At 41.9% G+C, this 20449-nt stretch overlaps 1 protein-coding gene across 2 annotated transcripts; it reads left to right on the top strand.

Moving 5' to 3' along the window:
* Nucleotides 1-10411: 10411 nt before the first annotated feature.
* On the top strand, nt 10412-19699 carry LOC127342298 (protein TPR1). Of its 2 annotated transcripts, none has more exons than XM_051368230.2 (25): nt 10412-10742; nt 11678-11857; nt 11981-12094; nt 12834-12992; nt 13113-13287; nt 13370-13490; nt 14069-14121; nt 14204-14339; nt 14482-14591; nt 14714-14783; nt 14896-14969; nt 15095-15190; nt 15272-15364; nt 15574-15701; nt 15784-16030; nt 16105-16272; nt 16363-16458; nt 16574-16729; nt 16812-16922; nt 17012-17191; nt 17514-17642; nt 17732-17827; nt 18011-18193; nt 18290-18465; nt 19256-19699. In XM_051368230.2, exons 1-25 carry the CDS (start codon nt 10663-10665, stop codon nt 19470-19472), a joined length of 3348 nt encoding a protein of 1115 aa, XP_051224190.1. In that variant the 5' UTR covers nt 10412-10662; the 3' UTR covers nt 19473-19699. The 2 variants fall into 2 exon arrangements, with proteins under 2 accessions (XP_051224190.1, XP_051224188.1); XM_051368228.2 differs by having other exon boundaries at nt 14021-14121.
* The last annotated feature ends 750 nt before the right edge of the window (nt 19700-20449 follow it).

Raw genomic sequence — 20449 nt, 5'->3', positions numbered from 1 at the left:
TCAAGAGGAAATCAAGAGGATTGGCGAAGGAAGACCATCGGAATTCCATCTAGGAGATTTTGATTCATTATACTTCCAGAAAAGGATCTGTGTACCAGATGATCCAGAAGTGAAGTTAATCATATTAAAAGAAGCACATGAAACCCCTTATTCCATACATCCGGGAAGTACTAAGATGTATATGGATTTGAAGGAGATGTTCTGGTGGAACAACATGAAAAGAGAAATAGCACAATATGTCTCGGAATGTCGTACATGTCAACGAGTGAAGGCAGAGCATCAGAGTCCTGCGGGATTACTCAAACCACTAGAGATACCGGAATGGAAATGGGATGAAATAGGAATGGATTTTGTTACTGGTTTACCAATGACTAGTAAGAGGAAGGATATGATATGGGTAATAGTGGACAGACTTACCAAGAGTGCTCATTTCATAGCCGTAAACACAAAAGATACTGCAGAAAAGCTTGTGGATATATATGTGAAGGAAATTGTGAGTAAGCATGGAGTACCAAAGAAGATAGTCTCAGATAGAGGTTCGATTTTCACATCGACGTGCAGGAAACAACTACAAGAATCTTTGGGATCCAAGTTGGATTTCGCAAAAGATATCATCCACAAACCGGAGGACAAACCGAAAGAACCAATCGAGATACTAGAAGACATGCTTAGAGCTTGTGCTCTGAACTTTGGAGGCTCATGGGAGGACCATTTACCTTTAGCAGAGTTCTCATATAACAATAGTTATCAGAGTAGCATTCAGATGGCACCGTACGAAGCATTGTACGGAAGGAAGTGTAGATCACCAATTTGTTGGTTTGAAACCGGAGAAAACAAGGAGTTTACACCGGACTACATCAAGGAGAGACAAGACGTCATCGAGGTGATCCGGGATAGACTCAAGATAGCTCAGAGTCGTCAGAAGAGTTACGCCGACTTAAAGAGAAGAGATTGGGAACCGAAAGTGGGAGACATGGTATATTTAAAGGTTAGCCCAATGAAAGGACTTAAGAGATTCGGAGTGAAAGGAAGTTAAGTCCTCGATATATAGGACCATTTAAGATACTCAGTCAGAATCGAGGAACAGCTTTTGAGTTGGAGTTACCGGCACAACTAAGTCAAGTTCATAATGTATTTCATGTATCACAACTCAGAAAATGTTTGAAGGCACCGGATGATCCTATCACATATGAAGAAATAGAATTGCAATCTGACCTAACTTATGTGGAAAGGCCTGAAAAGATCTTAGAAGTACAATGGAAAAAGTTAAGAAACAGGGCAATCAAATATTGTAAAGTGCAATGGCAACATCATCCTGAGCGAGAAGCCACTTGGGAGACAGAAGAAGAACTCAGGAAGTCTTACCCCGAGATGTTCAGGTACCAATCTTAACTTCGGGACGAAGTTTCTGTTAAGGGGGAGAGGCTGTAATAACCCAGAACATAGGAACAACGAAGGGTAGATTTAGAAATGGGATGTGCATTTCATCGCAAAACGGGGGAAATTTTCGCGCCTTATTGCAACTAAACCTAAGAGGGATCGAGGTTCTCTCTCATTTTGCACTTAGGGTTAGGCAATGTAAGTTAGGGAAATTTCGACATGATCTCTTTTGTATCTTGATTGATTTGGGATTTGATTTCATTTGACAAGTGTTAATACAATTAACAATAAGCATTGAACAATATAAAATGGAATTCATAATTTAAACACAACTTATGAATTCAAACAAATTTGAATTTCAAAGTGAATCATAAATACAATGTTTATTCCAGAATATAAATATTACATAAAGCAAAAGTTCATAAACAAAAACTTGGGCTTTATTGATATCACAACACAGATTACAAAGTCTTTACAATATTCTTGATACAAAAATTGATGAATAATAAACAGAAATGAAAATGAAGATTACAATATTAGTCCTAAACTAAAACCTAGACTATATGACTTGAAGTATATCTTCTGGCCATGTCCATCTTCACAAACCTGCAATAATAAAACACCAACACTAGCCAGAATATAAGTGTTAACACAAGGTTCAGTTTGGACAGTTAGCAAATAACACAATATTCGTTTGAATGAACCAAGTGACATGCACACTTGTGCTTGTCCAAAACCAGGGACAAGACAAGATAAGGGCAAGAAGAGACCAAACCCGAGCACCACCAGGGCTCAAGTTTCAGCATATGAGAGCACACAGCTCAAGTGTCTTTGGGCAGCAACAAGGCCATGCAACAGATTAGTCACCAAGCAAGCCAGGCTTGTGTGTCAATGCAGGGATAGAAGCAGTGGTTCATATAAAAGGGGCACAAACCCTAGAAATCATAACCAATCGACTGAGATAAAGATTCACCAGGTAAGGGTGAAGCAAGAACAAGCTCAGTTCATCCAGTTCTTGAGCAAGAACAGAACCAACACACACAACCACTTAAGCCACCAGAAATCATGGTGACCTAGAAGATCATCCAAGATCTGGAGGTGAAGGGCTGTGAACAAACCCAAGTCTGCATCAACAAAGCATTTCTTTCTAGGAGCTGGAACAAGGTATACCTAGTTCCTGGAAAAGATCCAATGGATCTAATCCATCATATGCATGAACTAAGCATGGGATGAGCAGATGCTCATATGGGTAGATCATCACTTGGTTTTCACCAAGGATTCTTGCCGATCAAAAGCTACTAAGATAGAAACCATCCAGATACGAGATCATGTGCACGTGAGAAGCTAGAAATCATGCACAGATGCACACACTAGCAAGATCACATGCACAGATAGCACCAGTAGATAGCAAAGATTAGCAGCCAAGACTACACGAGAAAATCCTAAGCATGCAACCATCGAAACCCTAGATTTCTTCACAGCAAGCATATTGGCATTCATAGTTACTATGATCCCCAAATATGCAAGCAAAGATAAGTAGCCAACAAGATCCAACCAACTAGGTGAGCAACCGATCGGTAGCAAGTCTACCGAGGTCACATCACACTTAGCACCAATTAAGAGAAAGCCAAATAGATCACATCACTATCCGTAAATGGATTCAGACTCTAATTGCTTGTAAAAGAATCATGAACAGCAAATTCATATACAAGCAAGTCATTTAAATCATCACTGCATAAGCAGTTCATCATAATTAAGTAATCCAAGCATGAATTTATCACAGATCCATGCTAAGCATGACAGCAGCATACTGTTAAGCAATACAATTTAATTCATAGCCACTAGAGCAAGTCTAGATAGCTAAACATAAGCAACAGCACAAGTAAGTAGCACAAAGACAAAGTTGATGCTTGAGCATCAGCATCACCAGATAAGTGAATCATTTAACCACAGTATTAGCCAGTAAGCCATCACTGACAATCAATTGATCAAATGGATCAATCATAGCAAGCCAAGTTACACAGAGAGGTTAGCCAACAAGCAAGAAATGATCCAATGGATCATTGGCTTGCAGAGGTAGTACTGAATCATATCACAGGCACCTCTGGCACACACACAAGTGTCACTGATGCACCACAAATACACCTAGCCAAGCAAGTATGATATATCAGTAAGCACAAGCAAGTCATAACCAAGCATAGCATGGCATAGATAGCTTTTGAGCAAGCACAGTAGAGCATGGCAAGTACAGAACATGCTAGAAGCAGCAGAGAAGCAAGCACAGCATAAATAGCAAGCAAATCGACATGTGCCAGTACCAGTAACTGGTAATTTGACCATGAGCGTGCAGTAAACCGAGGCACAGGAAGATTGCGCAGCAATAGCATGGCTCCGTGTGATCACAAGATCACCAGAGAGCACCAGAGCATGAGGAGGAAGAAGAACAGTGGCAAGGGAGGCGCACAGAAGAGAAGGAGGAGGAGCAGAGGACCTTACCCGCGCCTGGAAGCAGAAGCTATGGCATGGCGAGGCAGTGCCCGCGCGGCCATAGCCGCTGCAAAGCCAGGGAAGTCGCCGGCGTTACGCCGACGAACACCACCACAGAGACAAAGATGGAGACGACGGCACAGGCGCTGCGAGCAGCACCCGCGCCAGGTCGGTCTCGGGGCGCACACGTCGACGGCGAGGGCGAGAGCTCGTCGGAGATTCCCAATCGCCCGAGGCGATTCTCCACGAGATCCAGAGGGGAGGCGATTCGCCAGGAGAAGAAGCAATCGAGGAACTGCGTGGACAGATCGATAGATCTGCTCGCGGCGGTTCAGAATCGATAGGTGGCTACGGCGGAGGAGCTCGGCGATGGCCGGAGCAGGGTGGCGGCCATGGCGGCGACGCCATCGCCACGGGAGTCGCCAGAGGTTAGGGTTAGGTCGAGTGAGTGAGAGGGCCGAGTGAGAGTGAGTGAGGTGGGCCGCTTCGGCGCCACCGAACCCAAAAGGGGGCCAGCCTTATTGGGCCGTCCCTGGGTTAAGTTATTGGGCTGGGCCCAATAGGGGTCCAGAGGGGTATTTTGGTCTTTTACATTTAATAAAAGATCAAAACTTTACCAAATTTTAATAAATCATAAACAACTCTAAAAATCCAATAAAAATTGGATTTATGAATGAAAAATAAATCTTAACAAGAATAAAATATGAAATGGAATTTATGAAACAAATTCAAAATTATGAATTTTCAGAATTTAAATAATAACTTGAAATTTAAAATTATTATTTCCTTGTAATTTAAATTCAAGGAAAAATCTCAAACAAGTTCAAATACTTATTTTCAAACATTTCAAAAGGAAATTCTATTATTCCAAGTCATTTCTTTTGATAAAGGGTATTTTTCCCAGAAAAATACTATACTCCTTTTTATTCCAAAAACTATAGAGTTCACTCTATAATTTCAAATTATTTTGGAATGACTAAGGTAATCATCAAGTAAAATCATTTTACTTTGAATTGTTGTACTTTGTGTGAATCACAATGATTAATACTTTTAAATCAATTGTAAATTACCGTCAAAGACATAAATCTTAAATACAACCCTAAATTGGAATAACTCATTGGGGTAAGGGATTCAACATAAAATAATCCATCCATGATTGCATTATTTGGATTTTTATAACATTGTCCTTACCGGACAATGATGCTTCTTACAGAACCCGAGGTCCAGGTTCCATCAACTGCATTGAACTGCACTATCTCGCAGTCCACAGGCAAGTTCACCCTTGCTCATGTCAACTTGAGTATTTTATAATACTTTAATGCAAATCTATATACTTATCATTCCTGCATCGCAAATGAAATGTTATTTTCCAACTATGAATATGACTATGTGGCTGGCAATGGAACCATGGTATGTGTTGATATGGTGGAGGTTCCATTGCAATGGGTTATATCACCCTAGGATTAAATTACCAATGCCGTCCAGTGATTCTAGCGCCGTACAAACCGCGTTGACCATGAGATCTATAATGGCTCTGGAAAAGCCAGATGTATCTTTTCCCTTCTGCACGCCAACGAATCGGAGAGACGGTGGGGTCTTTGGGCACGGCCGCAATAGCTTGGGAAATCCTTTTAAATCCCCATCCATTGGTGATGTTAATCTCTTTCGATCTATGAGGGATTGTCCGGAGTACACCATGAGTAAAGCCGTATTATCGGGGGAAAGTCTACTGGAGGTGTACGGTCGGACAAAAGGGTGGGTTTGCAGTCGCGGAGAAGGCGGTGTGGGCTTGGATCTTTATACCTGGCCTCACACCAAAGGAAGTGTGAACGGGGGCAAGTCCCTGCGGATGGCAAAAAGGGTGAGATCTCTTGTGGGAAAAGTAACGCACCTCTACAGAGTGTATCAAATTGTGGTCACTCCCTGATTCGGAAGGGAATCGCGAACGCGAGGAAAGGAACTCCACGAAGTTCGTCAACTCCGTGAAGACTGACCGGCATAGTTTTCATAATAAAAGCAACCTTTTGAAGAAATGTTTTCAAAACATGCATTGACCTGCGATTTCCTGATCAATGGTCGTAGCTAGTGCATCAAACACCTTTTATTCTTTTAGAACTTGCTGAGTACCTCTGTACTCACTTTCTTTCGACACCCTTGCTAGACTGTGATCCGGAAGTGGAGGCTATCAACGATGGAGCACCAGAAGGAAGCTACGAGCTGGTCTACGAAGAACCTGATCTTACCGGCGGAGTGAAAGGCGTAGACTATGGGATAGTCTACGGACCAGATGACACGGAGGTGGAGGAGTAGTGACATACCCTAGCATCATAGAGCCGAGCAACGTAGAACTTACCTAAATAAGTTGTTGAGCTCTTTATATTTGTTATGAGTTGTAATCGTACTTAAGTAGTATCTTAGGGTGTTCTCATAGGACCTGTGAGAATACCAACTTGTTAAGACAATGTTTGTAATAAAGTATGGAGTGTTATGACCTGCAATGTTTCTGTTGTACCACTCTGAGGGATATGGCAATTTGTGAGGAAGCCCCTTCACAAAGATCATATCAACGACTTGTATACTACAACATGCAGTGGTATGCTGGGTCACCGCATTCCTCCCCCTCTAATCCCTCCATGATTCTTGCTCATATTTGAGGAAAAGAGAGAGGGGTTCTAGATCTACAATCCCACCAATCATATTCCCCTCTTTGTGAGGGAATCCCTAGATCTAGTTCTTGGAAGAGAAATTTGGTGTTCCACATCCTTTTTGTTTGTTCCTCCCTTATTCCCCTAATAGCTTGTGTAGCTTTGTTGGAATTTTAGAGAGAAGTACTTGATCATCTTTGTGGTGTTCTTGCCATTGATTTGGTGCATCGATTTGAGTTCTCCACGGTGATTCGTGAAAGTGAAAGCAAGAATTTTGTTACTCTTGGGTTCTTGGAACCTTAGACGGATTTGAGGCCTTTATGGCGATTTCTTGGGAGCCTCCAATTAAGTTGTGGATGCGTGCCCCAAGATTTGTGTAAGGCCCGATTTCCGCCTCGAAGGAAATCCCTTAGTGGAACCGTGAGCTAGGCCTTTGTGGAAAGGGTCACCAGAGAATAAGGTGAGACCTTCGTGGCGCTCAGTGTGTGGTGTGACTACCACATCTTGGGGTGAGGCTTTGTGGCATTGGTGTGCATAGAGCAACCACACCTCAAGGTGAGGCCTCTTGTGGCATTTGGGCACTAAGCCACCGCACCTCTCCAACGGAGATTAGCACTCGTAAGGGTGTGAACTCTGGGATAAATAATCGTCTCCCGCGTGCCTCTGTTATCTCTATACCCGTGCTCTTTACTTATGCACTATATTTTGTGATAGCCATCCTTCTTGAAGTTATATATCTTGCTATCACATAGTTGCTTGTATTGCTTAACATAAGTTATTGGTGCCCATAGGTGAACAATAGTATATATGCTTTGAGCTTGATAAAATAAACGCTAGTTTTATTCCGCATTTGTTAAGCCCATCTCGTAAAAGTTTTAAACCACCTATTCACCCCCCTGTAGGAGACATCAGTGCCCTTTCACTTTAGCTTAATACTTTGTTCTTGTTTACTTTTATTCTCAAACACCAACACCTTTTATACACTGTTACTTGGAATTACAGATAACTTACAACTGCTCTCTAGTGAATAGTAATGAGGGGGCATAAAGATCTCTACCAATGGCTCTCCATGGTTCGATACTCTTACTTTAAAACTAGCTACATACACACTGAGCACTTGCTATCATTAGGTGTTGGTACTTAGTCTATATGCCCACTCTCATATGGGAGTAGTAAAAAAGTATAGATATATGTGTTGGCATTATATGTATCCTATTGATTTTGTGGTTATTGATATGCCTCGTGGCCCATTATGTCCTTCATTTTTGACAGACCCTTTCTAATGACTTATAGGAGAAAGATTGAGCACAAGAGAGAAAGAGAGGTTATATGTCTTAAGTTTGGAGAAGATGAAATCCAATTCAACTTCTCCAAATTCAAGAATCAACCATATCACAATTCACACTAGTACAAAGCAAGGCTAAGGACACCCTCTATGGGAACGCCAATGAGACGGGCCATACTTAAACGACTTATGTGTGGCCAAGGAGGCCTGACAGAGATGGGCCTGGCCTGACCCGCAAAGACAACATGGGAAATGGTGAAATTTATATGTCTGTCACCGAAATATTGCCAATGGGCATCACTACAAAAAGGTCTTTATCTACCAAGGCCAAAAATTGTCGACCAAGGGGTGTTTTCCGTGGTTAATGACTCACAGGGAACGAAACGACCTCTCTGGTGCTTATCACGTCGCCAAAAGATCTACCACATATTTTCAATCCGTGGCAGTTGAGGAGTCTTTAACCGCAAAAAAATTTGACCGTGGCAAAAGAGTTTTGGGAGGCCGTTGACTGCTGACATCATGTCAACTAACATGTGGCAAACACTGTTAACTAGCCGGTAACGTCATTAATTGGGTGAATTTTTTTGGTAGATGACATGCCCACACAAGGTTCCATCCCTATCCTTCCATTTGGGAATAAAATTCCAGATACCAACCTTGTTGGAATCTGTTTACTAAGAGTTGTGTGATTTTTATGGGTTTCAATCATGTCATAAAGTTTGTGGTATGTTTGGTAGAGGTGTTGATTTACTGCTGCAAGGCCTCGGTCGCAGGTTTTTCTTTTTTTTGTTCAACTTGTTCAATATATCAACCTTGTTTTGTTTGTGATTTATGTTACAAAAATTATATTCTTTTGATGATGTAAGCCCGTCGGTGTACATTACTTGTATTCATAAAAATAACAATACAAAGTTGATATGTTTATAAGAAACAAAAAACAAGGAGGATACAAGTGGTTGTACTTCTTCAAACCAACGTCGCCACAACTACCAAGCAACCACGTCATTCGCCATCGTCGGAGAAGGAAAGCACCAACACGTGGTTCCCATTTCGGCACCGAAGAAACCCCTAGTCAAGAGGTGATAGCGGTTCGCGATAGCCAGTAGCCCCGTAAGGCCGGATCTAGCCCGATAAGGAACATCTGTTGGAGGAGCCCTCTGAGCCTCTTCAACGACAGATCGAGGGCCAGCACCACCCTTGAGGTGACCGGATCCCCGATGTGTTCAGCAGACCAACAACAATCAAGACCGCCACACTCCAAGAGCAGTCCATCCTCACCACCAACAAAGACACATCGGTAGGTCGAAGCGAATCCAATAGCTTGGACTCTGAAAAACTTTGTCGACGCCAACAACACCTTGAGTGAGCAAGGGCATGGGTTGGGGGAAGCATTATTCCTAAAAGCACCATCGACATCAACTCCGCCGCAACGCAACACGAAAACCTAAGAAACATAGGACTAAAACACACGTATAAACGAGAACCGAAGCTTCCCTCCCCTCGTGATGCCGCAACATTAATCAGAGGGGAAGGGGTATTGCAGAATCTCCACCGAGTGGCCCTGGATCTAGAACCGCCTCCTGATCGCCCTCGTGCAGTGATGATGGCCTTGCTTTTTGGTCATGAGGATGGCGAGGGATCCTGGTGTTGTCGGCACTTCGGCAAAGACATTTCCCATATCACGTTTTAGAGGCCAGATTCGGGGATAGCGAGCAATCCGTTATGCCTACGGGTGTCGTAACCCTCTTGGGGGTGTCGTTGTGGGCACCTTCTCCACGTGTGGGCTATGGTTGAAAACCTTTGACAGTTTGGTGTTGCCGACGGCTGCACGTTGTGTCGTTACCCTCCTGGGGGCGTCGGTGTGGGGTTGTGGTATCCTTCGGTCTTGTTTCGGTGTCACGTGGCAAGTCTCTATTCTTTTTGAATTTTATTTTATTTTATCTCTGATTTGCTATGTTAGAGGGTCTTCTCCTCGTTTTGTATTGATGATTCGGCCGCATGTAACTTATTTACAAGTAAAGCGGAAGAAAATCTTATATTTCAAAAAAAGGTTATTGAAATACATTGGGATGCATGTAAAGCTCGTATTTGGGGAGTCAAAGTACGCGTGCCTAAACAATTTGCAACAGCGACTCAATATTTCTTCTACGTACAAACTCTGGTATTTCAATCTGGAGCGGTTGGTTAGGATAGTGCAGGATTAATGCACGTCACCGGGGTCCCCATCCATCGCTCGCACCCAGTCGGTGCTGCTACGCAGACGACGCAGGAGTACTGTACTTGTTCCACGCTCCGAGAAACCGAGAGAGATCCACCCGTTGCGCAGTTAATGGACGCGTATCGTGTCGTCTCGTCCCGCAAAGAGAAGCGAGTTTTCTCCTGGGTACCGTCTCGTCATGTCGTGCGCACGTCGCGCTCACGACCGGACGCCACCTCACGAATATGCACCCGATTTAATCCCGCGCCCTTCGATTCCGCCTCCCCCTGCCTATCAGATACACCGGTTAGCTTATCTATAAGGTAGTGAGCGTATCGATAAGCTGCGGCACGTATGGTAGATAAGGCAGTGGTGGTGGCGTGGGGTGAGAGAAAAGGGCGAGAGGTCTGCAACGCATCGAAGAAAGCGAGACTACTAAACTTTCTCTCTCCCCTCTCGCCTCTCTTCATCCATCCTTCTTCCACATCTCCCTACATCTCTCTCTCTTCACGGGACGGGACGGGACGGGACGGGCGGCGACGACGACGGCCAAACCCTAGATACAATTCGCCCCCCTCCGAGATCCGCCCCCGCCCCCGCCCCGAGGCCCGCGCGCCGGCCAGGCGGCAGAGCAGATCGAGTTCCCGGGTGCCGGCGGCGCGGGCGCCATGTCGTCCCTCAGCCGCGAGCTCGTCTTCCTCATCCTCCAGTTCCTCGACGAGGAGAAGTTCAAGGAGACCGTGCACAAGTCCGTACCCTCTCCTCCTCCTCCTCCTTCTCTCTCTCCTGCCGCTGGCCCGTGGGCTTTTTTTATTTTTTTTCTTTTTCACGGTTGGTTGGTGGCTGGTTGGGCTCGCAAGGCCCCTAGGGATTTCCTTCGCTGCGTGATGATTTTTTACTTTCCTTTTTTTTCTGCGTTTTTCACGGAACGAATCTCTAGGTCTTTTTCTTCTTCCTCAACTTGTATGAGGAGTACTCGCTTTGGGTTTTGAGTTCGTTCTTCGAAAAAAAAATTACCTCATTTTTTTTATCTCTGTTTGATTTTTCCGTACGTGCGGTAAATACTGGCGAACTTCCGTGTATTTCCCCGGCGTGTCTGGTAAAAAAATATTTCTCTCTTTTTTCCCTCTCCCTGATAATAATCATTGTTAATTTAATTTGGTCAAACTGGATTTTCTTACTAGTCTCTGCTGCAATTTCCCTTTTATAGTTGGGTGGTTCAGGGGTAGATTTGAAATTTCGAGATCGTGTGACTCACTCAGTCGTGTCCTTTTCCGCTTGTTTTTTTCCTAGTGTTGCCCAAGTAGTACAAAACTAGTTTTCTTCATGGAACTTGGACTGTTTCTTCTCTTATCGTCTGGGAGCTACTACTTTATAATTGGTATAAAGGATCTAGTTTAAGTGTCGTTAGTCCAGTGCATTGTTGGCCCCTGTGTGGCGTCTTGCCAGTAACTCATCACTAGTCCATGGTAGCGTAGATGACAGGTACCAGCATCAGTATTGACCTCAAGACTCGATGTCATTGAACAAATACTGCGACCCCGGGAATTGCTCTGATAGGATGTTCTGAGTTCTTAACCTTTTTTGCCTGTTTGAGCTGTGACTTCCACCTATTACTATGTTTAGTGCAATGGAACATCACATTCTTGTGAGGTCTCTCATCTGTCGTGCATCATGCTGCAGGCTTGAACAAGAGTCGGGGTTCTACTTCAACATCAAGTACTTTGAGGAGAAGGTCCTTGCTGGAGAGTGGGATGAGGTGGAGAGGTACCTCTCAGGTTTCACCAAGGTGGACGACAATAGGTATTCCATGAAGATCTTCTTCGAGATCAGGAAGCAGAAGTATCTCGAAGCGCTTGATAAGTAATATTCTCCTCCGTCTTATACATTTGCACTCCACCCCGAAAAAAGGATCCAGGGTTTTTTTTGGTTCCGTGTTTTTGGAAATTGGGCCAAATTTATAATTTCTGTAACAATATCCAACAGGCATGATAGGGCAAAGGCGGTCGATATTCTTGTCAAGGATCTTAAAGTCTTCTCGACATTCAATGAGGAGTTGTTCAAAGAGATAACACAGCTTCTAACTCTTGAGAATTTTAGGTACAATCTTCCTGCCTCATGTTATCACTATTGTTTGTGTTCCCTTATTCTGTATGATGAAGCCGTCCTGAAAGCTTCTTGTAATAATTTTATAACAGATGTTTGTGTTATGTGCTTCCTCACCAGGAAACTTTAGTTTGTTCCTTCGTGTGAGCCATTAGCAGAATTGCAGTGCAAAGCTGTAGATATTCTATTGATTCAGACTGTTGAAACTGAAACATCTTTCTTAGAGCGTTTTGCTTATATATTGTTATTCAAGTTCTATGCTTGGTGCGGTTGTAGTTTGTCTGTAACCAGTAACCACATTATTCAATCTTTTGGTATGTATCCTGCATTGAAATTGAACCTGTAGCTGAGTGAGCACACTTGAGCACACTGGCACGGTAACTGCATAAACTTGTTAGTGCTTTGACAATCCAGTTATTTACTAAACGGCGTGCTTGAAACAATAATAAGTGTTATATAAGTCATTTGATAGTTTATAAGTTATGCTGGTCTTTTCCTACGAAACATTTCCTGGTTAACACTATTAATAATGGATCACTAGCAGTACTTAGTTATTTTCTGTAAATTTCTTGGTCGAGTGTGGTATTCCACAACTATTTTTTTTAACAATATATGTGGGGTGTTCCATTTTTTCTTGTTCTAATTTATTTTTATGTATATTATTAGTATATTGGCTTTACTTTTTTTTAATGAAGTAGCCTCAAATTATTTACTGCCTGATGTTCTTCTGCAGGGAAAATGAACAATTATCCAAGTATGGGGATACCAAATCTGCTCGCAGTATCATGCTGATTGAGCTGAAAAAACTAATTGAAGCAAATCCCCTTTTCCGTGAGAAACTTGTCTTTCCAACTCTCAAGGCATCACGCTTGCGGACTTTAATTAACCAAAGGTCTGGAATTAATAATCTTATAGAGTTACTTTATCTGAGTTTCTGTTTAATGTTCCATTTAATCTTCCATTACTCACTCTGTGAATGTGCAAGTTGATGATTCCTTGAGAACATATGCAGCTTGAACTGGCAGCATCAACTTTGTAAGAACCCTCGGCCGAATCCAGATATCAAGACTTTATTCACTGATCATACTTGCTCTCCTCCAAATGGAGCACGTACATCACCTGTGTCTGTACCGCTGGCGGCTGTTCCAAAGGCTGGTGCCGCATACCCACCACTCGTGGGCCATCCTGTATGTTTCTACAAATAATTTCCTGCTTATGTCTGATTTATCAATGCTTTGTTACTTACATCCAGTATGTTCATCCACACAGCCATTTCAGCCTCCTCCTGCTGGTCCATCTTTAGCTGGTTGGATGACAAATGCTGCTGTTTCATCATCTATTCAGTCTGCTGGTGTGGCCGCATCATCAATGCCTGTTCCACCAAATCAAGGTATAGCCTAGACTCTGGAACCTTTTCTGTTGACATGCATGGAGTGGCTAGTTTTACACATCTTTGCACCAAATTTTTTTCTGCGAAGGAAGATTGGTTTGCGTATTGATACACTCCCTTTATAATATTTCTGTGACCCAAATTTGTCCACGTTTTGTTAAGTGGACCTTTCTTGACACTAGGGATGACATATTCGAGCATAATCTGTAACAGACTTGGCTTGCTTGTTATTTTTAATCTGATTTACATATTAGAGCTATATGTAAATAATTTCTGATGACTTGTATATTAAGGAGTATAATGTATTAACGTTATACAGTTACTTTATGAGATTAATAACTTATGACTTAGTTCTTTCAGGATGTAGAGCTTTAGCTCAGTTTAAAAAAATCGGATCAAAAAGATGTAGAGCTTTAGCTCCCCACCAATAGAAATGAATATTTACTTTTTATTGTTGCTGTTTTGTTTGTTGTGGTGGGTTAATGTGTCTTGTGACCTCAGTTCTATACTTATATTACATTATTCCCCAGCTGTCTCCATGATGAAACGCCCAACTATAACAGACTATCAAAGTGCAGAATCCGAGCAGCTAATGAAGCGATTGAGGCCCAGTGGACATGGTATTGATGAGGTAATGTTGCAAATGCAGTTAAGATTTATGACCACGTTGCATTTTGTATGAGCTAAACAAATTATCTGTACTTCTTTTGCAGGCCACATATCCTGCGCCTATTCCTCAACCTTCGTGGTCACTGGATGATCTTCCCAAGACAGTGGCTTGTACATTATCACAGGGATCTAATGTAACTAGCATGGACTTCCATCCTTCTCGTCATACACTACTACTAGGTATGATCAAGATTGCTAATTTAGTCTTTCTAAAAAAAAGATCTCATCACAACTAGCAAGTACAAAAGGTCTTTATATGATTTGGTCAATCTTTGAATTTCAACACATTATCGATTTTCTCATCATGTTTGCTGCTCAACAGTTGGATCTGCTAATGGTGAAATTACGCTTTGGGAGATCGGTCTGCGTGAGAGGCTGGTCTCGAAGCCCTTCAAAATTTGGGACATGCAAGCATGTTCACCACAATTTCAGGTAACTGAGCACAAGTTGGATTCTGAATGTAATTTCCTCCTGTTGTGTTGTACCTTGTTTGTAAGCATCTATATGTTCTGATTTTATATATGTGCCTCAATTTTTACTTTTCATGAGAAAAGAGTGCCATGGCTAAAGACTCTTCCATGTCCATTAACCGAGTTACATGGAGCCCTGATGGAGACTTGATGGGTTAGTGCCAATATTTCAGTCTTCAGTCAGTAACCCTGTATTGCACTTCTTTGTTTCTTAAGTTACTGTCCTCCATTGGTGCTTAAGTTTCCTTTTTTCATTTTGCTTTTAGGAGTTGCATTCACAAAACATTTGATCCATCTGCATGCATATCAGCAGCCAAATGAAACGCGCCAAGTTCTAGAGGTTTGTAGTACTTCTAACTGCTTATCGAACTTAAATTTATAGATGTTATGTTTTTTTTGCGGGTAACGATGTTATATTCCATTGTATTGAATCACTTTTGTTACTAAATCTTTTCTTCATGTCAGATTGAGGCTCATTCTGGAGGAGTTAATGACATAGCATTCTCCCGCCCAAACAAACAACTTTGTGTTGTTACTTGTGGAGATGACAAGCTGATAAAGGTATTTGATGTCTTGAATGGCTATCATCTATTTACTATTTCTCCGGCTTTGGTCTCCTGCAACTTCCCTTCCATTTTGTAGGTCTGGGATATGCATGGTCAGAAAATATTTTCGTTTGAAGGGCATGACGCACCTGTATATTCTATCTGCCCTCACCACAAAGAGACTATTCAGGTGAATGGAATATTTAGGCATTACCATCTTGGAATGCAATGATGATATCTGTTGGTTGCTGCTTATTCTAGTTTGAATTAGGGCTGTATATGAGCCATCATGGGTGGTTCCTGTTACTGTGAATTGAGAGAGATTAGTGCATAGGTTTTTCAAGACATAAGCGTCGATCTGGTGTACTGATACACACTTTCATTATGTGTCCTGTGCAGTTTATCTTTTCAACTTCCCTGGACGGGAAAATTAAGGCATGGCTTTATGATAATATGGGATCTAGGGTGGACTATGAAGCTCCAGGAAAATGGTGTACTACAATGCTTTATAGTGCCGATGGAACTAGGTAACATAGATGTGTTATTTTACTCACTAGAAGTGTATGAGTTGTTGCTGATGGATTATTTTACTTGTTCATCAATTCGCAGGTTGTTTTCATGCGGAACAAGCAAAGACGGAGACTCACATTTGGTTGAGTGGAACGAAAGTGAAGGATCTATCAAGAGGACATATTCTGGATTCCATAAGAAGCCATCTGGTGTAGTGCAGGGTGTTGTGCAATTTGATACAGCTCAGAATCACATTTTAGCTGTTGGTGAAGATAACCAAATTAAATTTTGGGATGTTGATAACACCAACATGCTTACCTGCATTGAAGCTGACGGAGGCTTGCCAGTCAGTCTCTGTTCCCTACTAAATTTGCCAATCTTTTCTCCAATCAGTAATGTAACCTCTGTATATTCTAACAGGGCTTTCCGCGGTTGAGGTTCAATAAAGAAGGGAATCTGCTTGCTGTTACTACAGTAGACAATGGCTTTAAGATACTTGCAAATTCTGATGGGCTCAGATCTTTACGGGCTTTTGGAAACCGACCTTTCGAAGCATTTAGGTCGCCATATGAAGCTTCTGCTATGAAGGTAAGTACATATCTTCCGGCATGCTATTGTCATATCAGGTTGTGGTTGTAGTTTCCAGAAAGTTCCTAACCTTGAATATCGAATTAATAGGTCTCAGGTGCTCCTGTTGTTGCGGGCATCTCCCCTAACATTGGCCGAATGGATCACTTAGACAGAAACTCTCCTGCAAAGCCATCTCCTATGCTGGTATGTTTATCCAGAAGATAAATGAGTTTGACAAGTTTCATATGTTTTAATGCCTCTATGCTGACCTTATCCGCAACAGTCTAAACATCATTTTACTTAATCTTGAATTTGATAGAATGGCGGGGATCTGGCATCTAGAAGCATAGATATAAAGCCAAGGATTTCAGAAGAAAAGCCTGATAAAGCAAAACCTTGGGAGCTGATGGAAGTTCTAAATCCCCAGCAGTTCCGTGTTGCCACAATGCCAGAAACTCCAGACCAAGCCACCAAGGTTTGATCCTTCCTATTCTTGTTTGTGCATTCATACTTCTAATCATGGATTTTCTGATAAGGTTATCAACCTTTGTATGCAGGTTGTCAGACTTCTGTACACAAATTCTGGTGTCGGTTTGTTAGCACTAGGGTCTAATGCTATTCAAAGACTCTGGAAATGGAATCGCAATGAGCAGAATCCAAGTGGCAAGGTATATACATATTACTACTTTTCTATTGATTCCTTCTGTGTATAGGTTAATTTAGGTTGGTGCATAAAATTTTCCTTTCATCTGAGCAGGCCACAGCCAGTGTTGTGCCACAACATTGGCAACCAAACAGTGGTCTTGTCATGGCAAATGATACCGGGGAAGCAAATCCTGAGGAGTCAGTCCCATGCATTGCACTCTCCAAGAATGATTCTTATGTGATGTCTGCATGTGGTGGAAAGGTCTCATTGTTTAACATGATGACATTTAAGGTAACTTTAATTATCTTATTTGGATGCATTTCCAGAGATCATCGTTAGGTCTTCAGTACCTCCCTCCGTCCATAAAAGATGTCGGAGATTTGTCTAAATTTGGATGTATCTATACACTAAAGAGTCCCTAGATGCATCCAAATTTATACAAACTTGCGACATCCTTTTATGGACACAGGTAGTATTTTATTGAGGGGTGGTCAACCAGGCCTACTATCTTGGGTGGCCCATGAAGCCTTTGTAGTCTTCTGTTATACATATCCTTCTAATAAAGAGTAAGGTGCATTTTTTTACCAGAACGTTAACAGTGTCTCTCCTGCAGGTGATGACAACATTCATGCCACCTCCACCAGCATCCACCTTTTTAGCATTTCACCCTCAAGACAATAACATCATAGCAATCGGAATGGAAGATTCAACCATCCACATATACAATGTCAGGGTAGATGAGGTATTAAATTCTTGAAAATCTTCACAGAGTGTCTCGGAGTTATTAATAAAATCATTGCTTTGCAGCCATATTGAGCTTTACCTTTTCAGGTCAAAACTAGACTCAAAGGACATCAAAAGAGGATAACAGGACTGGCCTTCTCCAACAGCCTGCATATACTTGTTTCTTCAGGAGCCGATGCACAGGTTACTACTGATAACACCTTGTCACCTCCTATTTGCATTTTCATCGGTCAGTTGTTTCCTGTTTTTGTTTTGTGGCCTCTTGATGACTGGCCATTTATGTTTGCCTTCGTTATATATTTGCTCTCTCTCTCTCTCTACCAGTAAACACTTTGGTGATTAGCCAGCTTCCTTTCTCTTTTGCAGTTATGTGTGTGGGCCAACGATACATGGGAAAAGAAAAAAACGGTCGCTATACAAATGCCAGCTGGGAAGACTCCGTCAGGAGACACAAGGGTCCAGTTTAATTCTGATCAAAGTCGCTTGTTAGTAGTCCATGAGACTCAGTTAGCTATATATGATGCATCCAAAATGGAGAGAATCTATCAGGTAGCATATCGTATATTTGATGAAAACATTTTGTTATGGTCTGTTAAATCTCTTCTTTTTCAATATCTGATAGATCTCTTTCTCGACTTGTTTCAGTGGATACCGCAGGGAACTTTGTCAGCTCCGATATCACATGCATCGTACTCGTGCAATAGCCAACTGGTTTTTGCTGCTTTTACTGATGGTAATGTTGCCGTTTTTGACGCGGACAACTTGAGATTACGATGCCGAATTGCATCATCTGCATACATGCCTTCGACTGCCATAAACAGGTATCCCCCTTTTGTACATTGGTTGCACAATATTTGCCCGAAGATCATGTCTGAAGTTCTGCGTGCTGCTGCAGTTTTAATTGTCATTTGCATGCTGATATTATAACCACCCGATAAGCAAATTCTCACTCATTCTGTAATTTTCATTTGAAAATCTTGGAATAATTATAATGGACAAACTAGTGAACAAATATATGTTAATAAAAAAGCATCAAAACTCCAGTCTTGCAAACATCGAAAGCATTAAGTTTTGAAAGAAACAAGAACAAGGGGTGCTTTGAGCTTGTTAGGAAAAATGCAATTCTTTATTAGCACTTCTCTTTGTTCAAGTTTTGGTAGTATGGAAGAATATTTCATATGGGTGGACTGGCTTAAGGAGTACTCAACTTTGTACGACATAATCTCCCGATTTGAGGAGCATGATGTAACACATGAAAGGGTGTTTAATATGTGGGACAATGAAGTACAGGATATAGGTTATCACCAATGTCTTTATATTATCGTGCAAAATATATAGGATGGGTGCTGACTGTTGACACACATTAATCATTCCAAACAATCCATTGGATCTTCGCGATATTGATATTCCCTTTGTAAAAAAAAACAATCTGTTATCAAGTGTAAAGTACAACATATCCTCCGATACCAAGTGTAACGTATAATATACAGACAACAAGTTTGACATTCTTATGTTTGAATTCTCATTCCATTAAAGTTTCAGATTATGGCAATACTTTACTGGTTTTACATGATTCCTATGATCTAACAACCCTATCTCTCCTGGCTCCAGCAATCCGGCCATTTATCCTTATGTTGTCGCCGCACATCCCCAAGAACCAAATCAATTCGCAGTTGGGCTGTCAGATGGATCTGTTAAAGTGATGGAGCCCTTGGAGTCCGAAGGGAAGTGGGGGACACCTGCTCCTGTGGAGAATGGGGTGGCCAATGGCAGGACGTCAGCGTCATCAGCTACCAGCAACCAGGCCACGGATCAAAACAAAAGATAGATGCATGTCGTCCTCTGTATAATCTTCAGATCTCTACATTGACTTGTTTGTATGTTTGTGTCAGCTAGGTCATGGTTGCAGTTCTTGGAAAGCAAACAGAAAAGAGTGTTAAGACCAGGGGTGTGTCTCTGTGCTGTAGCTTGTCAGTTAATTACCCTAGCTATGAGAGATGATCTTGTAATTGGGATAGTCTATAAGATGGGCGCCTTAGGTTTTCGGCAGTTTAACCGGGATAGTCGGATGTCTTCTCCGTGCATGTAAATCGTTACATAGTCTTTCGAGCTTAGCATTGCCACATTTTGTTTCTGCCGACGTGGCTATTTCTGCAAAAAGAAAAAAAATTGGTAATGCAATAATGACTAGTGAAATCCAATACGTCAGGTTTGGAGGGAGAGTCATATACGTTTAGTTGTTTTCTTTGGCCTGTGGTACTTCTTGTTTGACTATGTTTATTAGTTTCAGCTAATTACTGCATGCGATTAAGCAAAGCTCATACTCTCAATGTGTCCGATGAGTTGTGCAAAAGAAAGATGACATGTAATCAAGTCGATGAAGTCATTTCCAGCTCCTGCGAAAATAAAAATGAATTGACAAACGAAGGGAGCAGAGATGATCACATCTTAACTATAGGGTCGTAGAAGACGGTTAGTATTGATTCATGCAGTTGCCACTTTGCTGAAAACTACAAACATTAGTCGTATGACGTGGAATCGCTCCAATCTATTTTGCCCAAGTGCACGGACGGGGCTTCCCGAACAGATGGGGCAAACAAAAGACTTGTCCTCCTATCGTTGCCCTCCTCTTTTATTTTTCTACTGTACTTCATTTTCTAATCTACAACATGGTATTCTTCCGTGACTATAATAATCCAAATATGAGTAACTCATGCATTGAACGCCAGTTAGGCTGTGAAAGTTTCAGATTCAAACGTCTTGAAATTTAAACTCAAAATTTTGAGGCGTCCTAAATGGCGAAGA

The sequence above is a fragment of the Lolium perenne genome, chromosome 3 (genome assembly GCF_019359855.2).
Source record: "Lolium perenne isolate Kyuss_39 chromosome 3, Kyuss_2.0, whole genome shotgun sequence".
NCBI lineage: Eukaryota > Viridiplantae > Streptophyta > Magnoliopsida > Poales > Poaceae > Lolium > Lolium perenne.
Note: the sequence above shows the minus strand (reverse complement) of the source record. Positions and strands in the feature narration are given on the sequence as shown.

Bases quoted from the DNA above. Each gene is read 5' to 3' on its own strand.
- LOC127342298 (XM_051368228.2), top strand. From the start codon at position 10,663: ATGTCGTCCCTCAGCCGCGAGCTCGTCTTCCTCATCCTCCAGTTCCTC. The intron at 13,288-13,369 runs GTATGTTTCTAC...TCATCCACACAG, and splicing joins CACCACTCGTGGGCCATCCT to CCATTTCAGCCTCCTCCTGC. The intron at 16,031-16,104 runs GTCAGTCTCTGT...ATATTCTAACAG, and splicing joins AAGCTGACGGAGGCTTGCCA to GGCTTTCCGCGGTTGAGGTT.